The sequence below is a fragment of the Bos indicus x Bos taurus genome, chromosome 22 (assembly GCF_003369695.1).
Source record: "Bos indicus x Bos taurus breed Angus x Brahman F1 hybrid chromosome 22, Bos_hybrid_MaternalHap_v2.0, whole genome shotgun sequence".
Classification (NCBI taxonomy): domain Eukaryota; kingdom Metazoa; phylum Chordata; class Mammalia; order Artiodactyla; family Bovidae; genus Bos; species Bos indicus x Bos taurus.
In genome coordinates this window covers 4,527,291-4,541,549 of record NC_040097.1, presented here as the reverse complement: position 1 = coordinate 4,541,549, position 14,259 = coordinate 4,527,291, and the positions used below count along the sequence as shown (strand labels likewise).

General features: G+C 58.9%; 1 protein-coding gene across 1 annotated transcript; it reads right to left on the bottom strand.

Annotated features, from left to right (window-relative positions):
- Positions 1 to 1,133: 1,133 nt before the first annotated feature.
- RHO (rhodopsin) lies at positions 1,134 to 7,477 on the bottom strand. Its single transcript, XM_027523663.1, has 5 exons — positions 7,107 to 7,477; positions 5,248 to 5,416; positions 3,869 to 4,034; positions 3,511 to 3,750; positions 1,134 to 2,650 (listed from the first exon to the last, which is right to left on the bottom strand). Exons 1-5 carry the CDS (start codon positions 7,465 to 7,467, stop codon positions 2,540 to 2,542), a joined length of 1,047 nt encoding a protein of 348 aa, XP_027379464.1. The 5' UTR covers positions 7,468 to 7,477; the 3' UTR covers positions 1,134 to 2,539.
- Between the last annotated feature and the right edge of the window lie 6,782 nt (positions 7,478 to 14,259).

Here is a 14,259-nt window from a genome sequence, read left to right as displayed (position 1 = left end):
TGGACTCCGGGAGTTGGTGATGGACAGGGAGGCCTGGCGTGCTGCGGTTCATGGGGTCGCAAAGAGTCGGACACGACTGAGCGACTGAAATGAAAGGCAGCACAGAGGAAAGTGCGGCCAAAGGGAGACCTAGAAGCCAGATAACACGGACTTCCCTGGTGGGCCAGGGGTTGAGTCCCCCCTGCCGGTATGGGAGACGGAGGTTCCGTCTCTGGCCTAGGCTCCAGGGCAGCTGAGTGGATAAGCCACAGCTACTCACTGAAGCTCGTGTGCCCTGGAGCCCGATCTCAGCAACGAGAAAAGCCACCGTGATGAGGAGCCCTAGCACCAGAGGGAAGGGTGGCCCCCGCTCACTACAGGTAGAGAAAGCCAGCGCACAGCAAGGAAGACCCAGTACAGCCCCCTCAAAAGCCAGGTGACCTCATCTGAGCACCTGCACCCATGCATGCCTGAAGCCCTGAGCTTTTCATTTATGGGAGCCAATCGTGTCTTCCTTTTGCTTCAGTGCTATTGAGTATGATTTCCTGCCTCCTGCAGATAAAGGAATCCTGACTGACATCACCCACCTAGGGAGACAGGGTAGAGAGGGGCAACGACAGAGATCCCAGCTATTACCTGCCCCAGCGCCTCCATGGCATGAAGGATCTCCCTTCTCAGACTCCTGCTGCCTTTTCCCGCCTTGGACGAGAATGGTCATTTGGGAGCTACACCTTCATCCCATTCCCCCTTCAGATGAGGTCCCTGGTAGGGCCAAGCCTGGAGCTCCAGTAATGCAAAAAGCCTCTCATCATCTGCTGAGCCCAGGAAGCACATTGGCTGCATAAAGCCTGAAATCTCATTAAGGTCAGTTTTAAGATCCCCTTTTGCAGATAAGGAGGCTTCCAAGAGGTGACAAAATTTGCTTGCAGTTTCACGGGCCACCTGGATCTCTGTGACTCCGAGGTTGGAGCTTTTCCCATTCCTGGGCCTGCTCCCCAGGGGGCACCAGCCTAAAGCACTCCCAGGGGGCTCTGATGGTTGCTCAAACCCAGAAACCCCAGGGTCAAGGATCAGATGAACACTGCCCCGTTTCTATCCGTCCTGTAGATAAAGAGCTTGAGACTGACAAAAACCACCACCACTAACACCAAGGATAGGAGCTGAGCTTTTAATACCCCAATTTGCCTTCGTCTCCAGGCAGAGCTGGGGAGAGGTAGAGCTTCCCGCTTTGGTTATGTAGTGGAGGAGGGGCAGTTATGAGGCGGCTCGATTCTGATGTCCTAGAGTCCCAGCCAGCCTCTCAGCAGCAAGGACTCTCCGGAGTGGAGAATGGACTGGAGCCGCTGAAGGCTTGCCCAGCAAGGGAGCTAAAATCTGTGATCTGTGAACTTCCCAGGGGGAAGGTGGGTCCAGCCGGATTTCCCACGCTTTTGTTTTTTAAGCTCTTTTTGAGACAAAGGTGATGTTGGGGACCCAGCTCTTTGTTAAATGTGGGCAGGTAAACATAACTTCTAGAAGCTCCATACGGGCCCAGAGATACTGCAGCCTGGGTGCTGGGCAGGAGAGCTAGTGGTTTTTCAGATGCCGAGAGCAAGACCTGTCTCTCTGGGGGTTGCACTGGGAGGGAGTGGCCCGCGTCATGGGGGCTCTGCACTGGCCCCAGACTCTGGTCCTCTGATGTTGTTTTTTTGGTTTTTGTTTTCTTCTCAGGCCTGATGCCTGCACTCTGCATTTCCTTGACCGTCCTTCCCTGTGGCCCACCACCCAGCGCTGGTCTGACCTTGCCATCTGTCTAATGTTTATAAGCCTGACGAGGCTGGATGCTTAGAGCCTTGCCCAATCTCAAAGTGGTCGCTATCAAGAGGAGATGATCATAGGAGATGAATTACTTATATTACTTGATATTATTCATAATGTTAACTACAGTCTGTCCAGCTCCTTACTATTTACAAAGAGCTCACACAAGCGAGCACGCACGCACGCACACACACACAATCTCATTTGATCTTCCCAGCAGCCGTGTGAGGAGAGATTTGGAATTCCCATTGTATGGGGGAAGAAAGTGAGGCCCAAGGACAAAACAGCTGCTCAAGGTCATGAGCCAAGGGCGAGCTGCTGCTGCTGCTGCTAACATGTTGTAAGAGGATGCCTATGCCCTCCCGACCCGTTCATCTCTCCATTCATTCCTTCTTTCCTCCACCTAGCATTTATTAATAAGCACCTACGGCATGCCCCGTCATGTGCTACTCACTTATCCCTAAGCTGGGACACTTTTCCAGAGCAAGAGCTCTTGTGTAGCTGAGAGATGAGCTGGGGGGAGTGGATCTACAGCGGGCCCCCGGGAAATCAGGACTCCAGATCGGGCCGCCCCTGCCACGTGAGGCGCCTCCTGTTTCTCTCGTTGATTCTTTTGCATTTGGTTGGTTGGTCTTTGTGTTTACACTCAGGGAGCCTGTGAGAGCTGGTTCCGACAGGCGCGGCTCCTGATGGAGCTGCTGAGGCTGGGGTGGGGTGGGGGCTGAGGGACTCCTGCAGCTGGCCACGGAGTCCCTGGAGGGGCTTAGGCAGGCGCCACCTGGCTGGTCTCTGTCTTGGAGACGGTGGTGGAGGCCTCGTCGTCACCCAGCGGGTTCTTGCCACAGCAGAGAGTGGTGACCATGCAGTTCCGGAACTGGAAGGAAGAGGTAGGGTAAGGGTGAGGGGTGGTCAGGGTCCCGCAGAGTCTGGGTGGGAAATGGCATCGTCAGTGCGGTGCGCCACCTCCCTCTTCTGCCTCTGGCCCTCCCAGCCTCCGCTCCCTGGTGAGATGGCTCCCTGGAGGAACTTACTAAGCCTCCCCAACCCCACCCAGAGGTGCTAGGACCAAACCCGAAGGGGCCTTGTCACTGGTGATGCTCTGTGATGCCCTCAGTGTGCCAAGGGCCGTCTGGGAATTGTCTCATTGAACCCAAGAGTTCAGGATTTCGTCCTTTCCGTGGATGAAGAAACTGAAGCCCAGAAAAGGGAAGTGACTTGCCCAAGGCCACACAGCTGAAACCTAGCAGAGCTGGGATTTGAACCCAATCTGTCTGACTCCAGGTTTTCCCCACTGGACCAAAGAACCTGCAGAGGAACCACTGGTCTATATGTTAAAAGGACCGCTTCATCCATTCATCGCTCAGAACGAGACTTTTTGGCATCCTGTCCAGTTTGTGGAGACTGACACCTGTTCCCAGGCCTGGGACTTTGACCATCTGGACCGTTAAAGCCAGCCTCCAGAACCATCCAGACTGGCACTTCTCTTTCCTGAGCCAGTATCAGAGGGCTTGTTAGAAATGCATGTTCCTGGGCCCACCTTGAGCTTCTAATCAGAAGGTCTGGGGGTTGTCCAGGAATCTGCATTTCTCCCAGATGACTTATGATTACCCCAGGGAAAACCAACTCCCCCTGCCCATTTTGCAGGTGGAAAGACGGAGGCCCAGTTAAAACTGCGGCTTCTCCACCTGTCGCCCGGGGGGGTGCCTGGCCCCTTCCCACCCCACCAGCAGGCACCTGCTTGTTCATCATGATGTAGATGACGGGGTTGTAGACGGCAGAAGTCTTGGCAAAGAAAGCCGGGATGGTCATGAAGATGGGGCCAAAGTCAGAGCCCTGATGGGTGAAGATGTAGAACGCCACCCCAGCGTAGGGCAGCCAGCAGATTAGGAAAGCGATGACCATGATGATCACCATGCGGGTGACCTCCTTCTCGGCCTTCTGAGTGGTGGCCGACTCCTGCTGCTGGGCAGCCGCCTGTGGGGACACAGGGCCTGGTGTCCAGACTTGAGGCTCCTCTGGGCTGGGGGCCGCACTCAGCCTCATCAGCGCTCTTGTCCCCAGCCCCACAGCACTGGTCCCCCAAGGACCCTACCTCCTTGACGGTGAACACCAGCTGCCCGTAGCAGAAGAATATGACAATCAGGGGGATGATGAAGTGGACCACGAACATGTAGATGACGAACGACTCATTGTTGGTCTCCTCGTGGGGCGTGTAGTAGTCAATCCCGCACGAGCACTGCATACCCTCTGGGATGTACCTGAGGACCGGGGAGGGGACGGGGCAGGAGGGGCAGAGGGAGACCCACACGTGAGGGACCGGGGAACAGGCCCAGCTGACCAGAGCCCCCTGCCAGCACCTGCGCGGGGCTGCTCTCACTCTGGGCCTCACTTCCCCTCTCTGTAAAAGGGGAATAATAAACCTTTCCTTGGCTGTGAGGCTCACATCTACTGAGATAAGGGATTCAGGTGTGTGGAAACAGTGTTGTTGCCTTGCTCAGTGCCGTGTTACCCTGGGACCCTGGTCTCTCCCCGTCTCTCACTCCCAGCGCCCCTAGTCTGCACCCCTGCTTCCCTGCCTGGCGCTTCTTCACCCAGCCTGCCACTCCCAAGTGGCCGGAGGCCAGGCCTTGGACCATGAGGTAGGTGGGGGGAAGGGAAAAGGTCCCAATGATCTGTATTGGAGGCACCCAGGTCTTTCTAGGCCACTCAGAGTAATTAAGGGATTTTTGCACAGTTTCTGGAAACAAGAGGCCCTGGGGCGTGTGGTTAGGGTGTGTGATTTCAGAGGACGGTGACACTGAACTGACCTCAGGAAACCCAATGTTCATTAGCTGCGTCTATGAGGATATAACTAGGCCAGACTGGAGAAGATAGGGAAGGAGGGGCGGGGTTTTTTGCCCCTTGCTAAATTGCTCAGGAGGGAAAACACTGGCCCCAGGAAGACTGAGAGAGGAGGAAAGGGGAGAGAGATGGCAGTTTCCTGGAAGCAGAAGGGCACGAAGCCTCTGGGAACCCAAAGAGGCCAATTTCCCAAACCACGTTCCACCCCACCGCCATCTCATCTCAGCCCGTTGGGGGATATCAGCCGAGAGTCTTGCCAGGACTGGTTCCCAGGGCCACACGCCCACACCTGCATGAGGGAGGCTCTGCCTCTGCCGGGGCAGAGGCCTGAGGTCAGAGGAGCTGCTCCCAGGGCACTGGACCAAAGAGGATTGGAATCTGGCCTGGCTTAGTTGGGGATTAGGGGCACAGCCAAGGTGAAGGGTCGGGGTGTCTTGGAGTCTCCTTGACACAGGGAGCAGCCCCGTAGTGACGTTAGGGGCTGACCCTCTCTTCCCTGCCCTAAACCTCAACCCTATGACAGCTGCCAGCTCAGGGGGCCTGAAACCAGGCAGCACCACCCCCGCCCCGGCTGGAGGACCCTAGGAAGCACCCCGGAGACCCTCCTCCCCTCCTGGTGAGGGCCGTTACCTGGACCAGCCGACGAGGGGGGGCGCGGCGCAGGCCAGAGCCATGACCCAGGTGAAGGCGACGCCCATGATGGCGTGGTTCTCCCCGAAGCGGAAGTTGCTCATGGGCTTGCACACCACCACGTACCGCTCGATGGCCAGGACCACCAAGGACCACAGTGCAATTTCACCTGCAAGGCAGCCGCTGTCAGCCAACCCACCGCGTGGCTGGACCTGTCTTTCTAAGGAGGGGGTGTGCTCCTCCCAGGGATGGGGAAGGGGGCCGACCAGGAAGGCACCCGGGGAGCAGTCCTGGAGTGCAGACTTAAGAAGCAGAAGGTCTGGACACGGACAAGGGGAGGTGGCGGGGCAGACAGGCCGATACGCCACGTGGAGGAACTCCCAGGAAGGTTAGTGCAGCCAGAGCTCCAGGTTCACGGGGAACACAGCAATCGTCTCGTGGGGTCACGGCTGAGAACTGGGAGCCCGGCGGGGAGTTTTCACAGAACAGTGTGTCCTTCATGGAGCCATTGGCAGAGTTCTGGTCACAGGGGACGGCAGAGTTCTGGTCATGGGACGGCAGAGGCAGCAGGAGCCGGAGGGGGAGGCCTCCCTTTCCTCCTGGGCAGCGGGCCTCTCGCCTCCAGGGACATGTAACACCCTGGGCATGGGTGACCCTTTCCTGGGAGCCAGGGAGCCGGAGACTGTTTTGCTCAGAGGGAGGAGGAGAAATAATAATGATGGGGTTCAGACATCTGCTCTGCACATCACCCCCAGAAACTCAGGAGGGAGGTGGCTGTGGGGTTTACCAACTGGGGCATTTCGGAGAGTGAAAGGGAATGCTAATGGGTACTCCAGGCCCACGGTTGTCTCAGAGGCATGCTCACCTGTGGGTGGCACCCTTCTGGCCTGAGACTAGTGGATCGCAGTCACCCAGCAATGGCCAGTGCCCCGGGAACAGGGCTGAGGCAGGGCCTGGATGCACGTGGGAGACAGGAGACAGAGCATGCTGTGGCTGGTGCCAGGCTCTCTCTGCCCCCCAGCCTTGGTGACAACAACCTCCTGCGTCTCCTGCTTGCCCAAGAGGCCGTATGCCCCCTGGGGGATGCTCCTTGGTCTGAGCCAGGAGCCCCAGGCTCTGGGCACTGGCCTGCCACGTTCCTGAGTCAACTCTTCCCCTCTGCACGCTGCAGTTTTCTCATCGGCGAAATGGGATCTATTCACCCGTCTTTCAGTGAAAATATTTTAAAAGCATGGCTCGCAGCTACGCAGATCACCGGGCCTACTGTCTCCCTGTGAATGGACTCCTCAAGGCGGAAAGCCTTCAAGCAGAGCAGAGAGCCTGGAGGCGGCTGGGATGGAGTCAGAGAGAAGCCGGGGAGGGACCATGCCCTGCACCCAGTGCAGGCAGAGGCTGGTGCTGGAGGACTGAGGACTCTCATCCCGCCCAGGCTGGGGCCCTGAGCACAAGCACCGGTGTCGTGCAGCTCTCTGTCCCGGGACCCGGCGTGGGTCTCGCCCAGCCCTGCTGCCCCAAGGGGAGCAGAACCGTGGCCTGAGGGGCCGCAGAGATGTGGGCTTGCAACTCGGCCTTGCCAGAGACCGCCTGCGACCCCAGCGAGGCCCCGGACTCCTCTCATCTGTCTCCTGGCTGGAGGGTGAGACAACGACCCCAGTGCCAGTGAGATCACGTGCTCGGCGCCCGCCCTCCACCAACGCCAGCCGAGCTTGACTGAGTAAGGGAGGGCTTTGGTTCACAGGCTCTCGTCCACCATCCGCAAGGCTGGGGCTGTCCCCACACACCCACCCCCCCACCACACCCAAGCTCCTGGCTCCTGAACACACACACCCCTTGCCCAGCCCACCGCACCCAGCTCATACCGCCCAGGGTGGCAAAGAAGCCCTCCAGGTTGCAGCCCGTGGGCCCAAAGACGAAGTATCCGTGCAGAGAGGTGTAGAGGGTGGTGGTGAAGCCCCCGAAGACCATGAAGAGGTCGGCCACGGCCAGGTTGAGCAGGATGTAGTTGAGGGGTGTGCGCAGCTTCTTGTGCTGGACTGTGACGTACAGCGTGAGGAAGTTGATGGGGAAGCCAAGCATGATCAGCAGGAACATGTAGGCGGCCAGCATGGAGAACTGCCATGGCTCCGCCAGGTAGTACTGCGGGGCCTCGAAGGGGCTGCGCACCACGCCCGTCTTGTTGGAGAAAGGCACGTAGAAGTTTGGGCCCTCGGTCCCGTTCATGGCTGCGGCCCTTGCGGCTGCCCGCTGGCGGCGCGAACCCGGGGATGCTTCTGAGGCCGGAGCTCAGCCACACGGGGCTCCGGCTGGACGACTCGTGGCTCCAACTCCCCCCCCAGGCCCTTATGAAGTGACCTCCCCTCCCTAAGCTCCCGGCTGAATCAGCACCTCGGAGATTGGGGGCGTTATTAATCATATTAATCCTCACTGCTGCAACGAGGGGCTTAATTGGCTTCCAGGTGGGGCCAAGGTGACTCCAGGTAGAAGGCTGTGGTCGGGGAGAAGGCGGGGCGTGCTGGGGACCCTGGGAAAGAGCAGAGGCCTGCCCCCAACTCCCCTGTCCCCCTCTGGCATCTCAGCTGATGGCCCTGGCCTGGCATCGGGACCCCTAGCTCTAGGCCCACTTCCCTCTGGCTCAGGGCAAGCAAACTTTGCCTTCCTCCCGCCTGGCCCACGAGCTCCTGGAGGGCAGAGCGCTGGTCCTTCGGTCATCCCCTCACTCAGCCCCTGAGCTGTCCCTTCCCCACCTGGGTCACCTCTGGGCTTATCCAGTCACCACACACTGACAGTGCCCACCGGCCAGGTCGTGAGCTTCACAAGTGCAGCGGGGCGCTCCGGGGACCGGACACAAGCCCCACGTTGCCCAGGAGCTCAAAAAGCATTTGTTCCCTTGAACTGGAGTTCACTCACTCACTTGTTCAAACCGACATTTATGTGCAGGCCACTGGGGCACCCGAGGCTCCAGGAAGGAGGAGCTTATGGGCTGAGGAGGACTTCCGTGTGGGAAGACCCGCTCTGGACCCGGGGCGGGGAGGCCACCTATCTGCAGAGACGTCCAGGGGGACAATGTGTTGAGGGAGGGGGGCACTTTGCCAGGTTGCCAAGTGAGGAAGTCAGCATAGACTGAAGACAGAGGCCCGGTGAAGGCCCGAGGCCCATCTGGGATGTGGGCCCTCGTGGGCTAGGGTCAGCTGGGGTGGGGCTTAGTGCCACGGGCTTTATCCAGGGGAACTTGGGCAGATCTTGGGGAGAGGAAGGTGGCTCAAAAGCCCTCAAGGATGAGCTGAAGGGAGCGATGGTGGAGGAAGGGACCAGGGCAGAGGGAACCAAAGCGGGGAGGGGACAGAAGCTCTTAGGGCTCCTGAAGCAAGGCCTCGTCTCCAGGAGGTGAACGGGGCCAAGCCTGTGCCGGGCACCAGATCCCTGCGGTGAGCAAGGAGGTGTGGTCCCGGGCACTCCCATATGGAGGGGAGGTGGGCCCTGGGAACAGCACACGGGCCGAGGCCCAGGACTGGGGTCAGGCTGGGCTAGGGCCGTGGGCCTTGGGTGCCGTGCGATCGGCAAGCCATGATGGCGTATCCCAGAACAGCAGCACGAGCTCAGGGTGCGAACAAGGGCCCCCATCTACAATAGGATCGTGAGGACCCCTCCTAGGAGTGAAGTGGGGTCGCGGGCAGCCTGGCCTTCGGGGTCCTCAATGACCACAGTCCAGCTGTGAGTTTTCTCTGGCACTGACTGTGTTCTACACAAGATGCTCAGTTCTGGAGGACACAGTGGACAAGAAGGACCAAGCCCCTGCCTGTAGGACGTGTCCTTCTTCTGGGGGGGCGGGGAGGGCCCCCCACAAACCATGAAACAAACGACCACAGGGACTGTTCAGATGGTGACGTCCTCCCGACACACAGTCGCCTGGAGCTGCCCAGGAAGGCCTCTCTGAGAACTCGAGGATGGAAGGAGCACTAAGGGGTGGAGCTGTCCAAGGAGAGAGAGCGGCCAGTGCAAAGGCCCCAAGGCGGGGAACGCAAGGCTGGCCAGGAAGCATCCCAGTGTCTGAGACCTCCGTCGCTGAGGCTCCCTTGTGCTGTCTCTCTTCCCACCTGGGATGTCTACACCTCTCTGCTCAGACACGTGCTCCCTTCGCTGCAGCCCACCTGGGGCTCCAGAGCCCTGCTGTCCCGGGGAGCGGGCAGCATCAGGACTTGTGTGGGGAGCCTGGTGGTAAGTGCTCTGGGGGGAGGAGCAAGGGGCAGGCAGGTGTGGCGGGTGGGTGGGGCGCAGCTGCTCAAGGTTAAGGTGCTTGGCCCTGTGATTAGGCCCATCGCTAAAGAGGTCAAGGTGAAGAGTTTGATTCTAACACGGCCCCTGGTGGCCAGACAGAGGGACAGACGACGGACTCCCTGGGTCAAGACCAGAGCACGCAGCCCTGCCCTGGCCAGGCTGTCCCCCCGACCCTCAAACTCATGGCCTTGCTTGTTACCCGCTAACGCTTCTGACAACGTGGAAGCTTTTAATTCCTATTCTGTTCATGGGTCTCCTAGGCTGTAACTCGAGCCCCCAGGGGTGGGCTGGAGTCTGTCTTGCTCATCACAGGGCCCCAGAGCCCAGCTCAACACACAGCAGGTGCATGTCAATCATTTCCCTTACTGCTGCAGTCCCCAACCTTTTTGGCACCAGGACCAACTTCATGGAAGACAATTCTTCCACGGACCAGGGGTTGGGGGCGATGGTTTGGGGATGATTCAAGTGCATCACATTTATTGTGCACTTTGTTTCTAATTTAGTGCTGCCGCTGATCTCCCAGCAGGTACCGTAGGTCCACAGCCTGGAGGTTGGGGACCCCTGCCCTACTTGAATGAGCTGGGATTTCTGTTTGGTACCCGGGGCCTGGCACATGAAAGGTGCCCAAGAACTGTCTGTGGACTGAGAGGATGGATCTATATCATCACAGGAAGTGCTGCCTTTCTCTAAGACTCAGGTCCACCCTCTGTTCAGTTCAGTTCAGTCGCTCAATCGAGTCCAACTCCTTGCGACCCCATGAACCATAGCACGCCAGGCCTCCCTGTCCATCACCAACTCCTGGAGTCCACCCAAACTCATGTCCATCAAGTCAGTGATGCCATCCAGCCATCTCATCCTCTGTCGTCCCCTTTCTCCTCCTGCCCCCAATCCCTCCCAGCATCAGGGTCTTTTCCAATGAGTCAACTCTTTGCATGAAGTAGCCAAAGTACTAGAGTTTCAGCTTCAGCATCAGTCCTTCCAATGGACACCCAGGACTTATCTCCTTTAGGATGGACTGGTTGGATCTTCTTGCAGTCCAAGGGACTCTCAAGAGTCTTCTCCAACACCACAGTTCAAAAGCATCAATTCTTCGACACTTAGCTTTCTTCACCGTCCAACTCTCACATCCATCTATGACCACTGGGAAAACCATAGCCTTGACTAGACGGACCTTTGTTGGCAAAGTAATGTCTCTGCTTTTGAATATGCTATCTAGGTTGGTCATAACTTTCCTTCCAAGGAGTAAGTGTCTTTTAATTTCATGGCTAAAATCACCATCTGCAGTGATTTTGGAGCCCCCAAAAATAAAGTCTGACACTGTTTCCACTGTTTCCCCATCTATTTGCCATGAAGTGATGGGACCAGATGCCATGATCTTCGTTTTCTGAATGTTGAGCTTTAAGCCAACTTTTTCACTCTCCTCCTTCACATTCATCAGAGGCTTTTGAGTTCCTCTTCACTTTCTGCCATAAGGGTGGTGTCATCTGCATATCTGAGGTTATTGATATTTCTCCCGGCAATCTTGATTCCAGCTTGTGCTTCTTCCAGCCCAGCGTTTCTCATGATGTACTCTGCATAGCAGTTAACTAAGCAGGGTGACAATATACAGCCTTGACGTACTCCTTTTCCTATTTGGAACCAGTCTGTTGCTCCATGTCCAGTTCTAACTGTTCTAAATATGCTATCTAGGTTGGTCATAACTTTCCACCCTCCGTAAAAGAGTCTAATAATCCACTCTTTCAGGGTGGGGAAACGGGGGATTAAAGGTCATCCCTGACATGATGGACGTCTGCTCTGTAATGCTAGACAATTTAATGATAGACAATTAAAAACAAAGAATGCTCTTTTGTTTGGAGGAATGGGCTCACAGAACGACAGGAAGGTCCTTAGAAGTCACCTACTCTGACCCTCCTTTGCAGGTGGGGAGACCAAGGCCCCAGTCCACAGGGGGTCACCCAGGCCACCCAGCACGCCTGCCTGGCTGCTCCTGCCCCAAAGGAGCTCTCAGCAAGACCATCCATCATCCACACCGGGGTGCCAGTGACGAAGGCGGGCTGTGCCGGGGTGCTGGCAAGGGCCCCACTCAGCTGTTCAGGCCTGGGCAGCAGTGGCGGGGGCGGCACTGGGCTCAGTCGCCTAGAGAGTCTGGAAAGGCCCGCCGCCCCCCTCAGTTCGCTGGGACTAAGAAGCTCCAGGATCCACTCCTACCTACAGGGCAAAGCTGCCTGCTGTCCCGCATGGGCCCAGCTCACAGACCTACAGACCCGAGGAGCAGGTCCCCTCGCCCTCCCACATGGGACCGCGGCTATTGGCCACGAGGCTGGGGCCAGCCCAGGCCTCCCTTCCCTGAGCCTGTTTCCTGCCGGGACCAGTGAGCCTTGCTGACAGTATCACCCCCTTCTGCGCGCGTGTGTGTGAGCTAAGTCCCTTCAGTCGTGTCCGACTCTGGGGGCAGAAGGAGAAAGGGGACGACAGAGGATGAGATGGCTGGATGGCATCACTGACGGACGGTAGCCCGCCAGGCTCCTCTGTCTATGGCATTCTCCAGGCAAGAACACTGGAGTGGGTGCCCAGGGCCTCCTCCAGCAGATCTTCCCGACCCAGGGATCGAACATGCATCTCTTTCACCCCCTGCACTGGCAGGCAGGTGCTTTACCACTAGCACCACCTGGGAACCCTCCTCAGAACCTAGTTCAGTTCACAGCCGTGGAGGGCCCCTCCAGCTCTAAATGAGCATTTCCCACTCAGTACCCAACACTGCCAGCCGCATCTGACTTGTCCCCCAAGTGCCTGCCCATCCCAGAGTAGGTGCTCGATGAACAAGTGTCCAGGGGAGGGACAGCTCCTCCCAGCCCCACGGGGAGGCCTTCGTGCCTCTGACCACTGGGGAAACCAGCTTCCTCGGCAGAGCCGGGTAGAGGCGGGGCGTCCAGCCTTCCACTTGAGCTCTGCTGTCCCCACTGCCGGGCCGGCCGGAGGGAAGCTGCGAGCGCACCGAGGGCCAAGCGCGGTGTGGGTGACCTGAGCCTCCGCCCCCTCTGTGTGAGGGGCGGTGAGCGGCGGGGCTGGTTGAGGGGGGTGTTGGTTGGTCTCTGCTTGGAGGCCAGGTGTGGCGAAGGATTAGAGCTTAGCAGGCAGCGGTGCGCAAATAGCTCTTAAGCCTCTGCGTGGAGGTGCTGCTTGGTCAGCAGCCTCCTCTCCACGCCACCCCCCAGCTCCCCTCACTGCTGAGCCCCGTCACCTGCGTCACCACAGCCCAGCGAGGCCTGAGACTGAGCTGCCAACTCAGGGGGGAAGAGGGGAGGAGAGACCGGCTCTCCGCTTTCCGTCTGCCTCTCCTCCCGCCTCCCCCTCCCCAGCATCTGGCCAAGGCTGGGGGCTGGGGACATGGAGGTGAATCCTAGGCCACTCCCTGTCTATCCTCCTGGTCTCCCCTCAAGGAGCTCCCGGTCTTCAGGGGCAGCAGCCACGGGGAAAACGGATAACTCGGAGAGGTGGGAAAACACTCCCGCCTCAGAAACATTGGGGCCGGGAGGGAGGAGACAGCTGGACCAAGGCCCCTGGCTGGTGGAGAGGCGCTGGGGCCCTGGGATGGGGGGGCAGGGGAGCCCAGGGGTCTGGGCGCCAGGTGGCGGCCAGCAGGGCCGCTGAAGCTATGACAGGCAGGGCAGTGGCGTGCTGGAGCCCATTCTAGATGTGCTGGGGTCTGGTGGAGGGCATCAGGATGTGCTTGGGCAAGTGCTGGGCCAGGGTGGGAGCCCCGCCCGGAGGTGGCCCCTCTGCCGGGGCTCCCGCCTACCTGATGGAGGGGCTGGCCCATGCGGAAGGCCATCTGGCGCCTGCCCACCTGTCCGGGAGCTGCAGGGGCCCCTGGCTTCGGCAGGCTGCCTGGAGGTGGATGCGGACGTGGTCTGGCTGGCTGAGGCCAGGCTCGAGCTGGGGCCACCTAAGGTCTGGCCCGGGGGCTCTTTCTGGCCGTCCAGTCCCCTCTTCCTCACCTCCTCCTTCCAGAAACGGGGAACAGTGCTGAGGACCCAGAGACAGGAGGTCGGGACGCAGTTGCAGCAGCCCAGCCTGCGGCCACCGCTCCTGTCAGGGCCCTGTGTCCTCATGGGGAGATGGGGCGTCTCAGGATGCCTGTGGCCGAGGACTTTCCTTCCTCGCCTTCCTCACCGTGGCATGCGAGGGGGGCATGGTCACCAACACAGACCAAGGCTGGAACCTCAGTGTCAGAGCTGCAGGGGTCTCTTGTACAGATGGGCCAGCAACGGTGGAGAGAGGGCTGGACCTGGCCACGGCCCTGCCCAGGAAGGACAGAAGGGGAGCATGACGCGGCGCTCACACGCAAAGGCTGTGCCTGCCTGTGACCCTGTCTTGGCTCCATAAATATTTCATGAACGGAAGAAAAGAGAATGTTCCCAAGCCTCAGTCTCAGCATGTGTTCAGTGGGCATCCTTGAAGACGCCTGAGGGTTATAGAAGACAAATGCATGGAAAATCCTCACTCGGGGCCAGACTTAACAGGTTTGAACTCAGGCCTCTGGAGCTCAGCTCCTCTGGGGTGGCAGAACCGGGCACAGCAAGGCCATGAGGATGCACGCTGGAGTCTCAGGCTGGGCCCCCTCCCCCGCCTCTAGCCATGAGCCATCTGATCTGTCGCTGTGATTGACGCCTGTTAGATGGGGGGGGGGGGGGGGGGCTGTTTGCTCCCTCTCCTCTCTTTCCCAGCCACATGCGA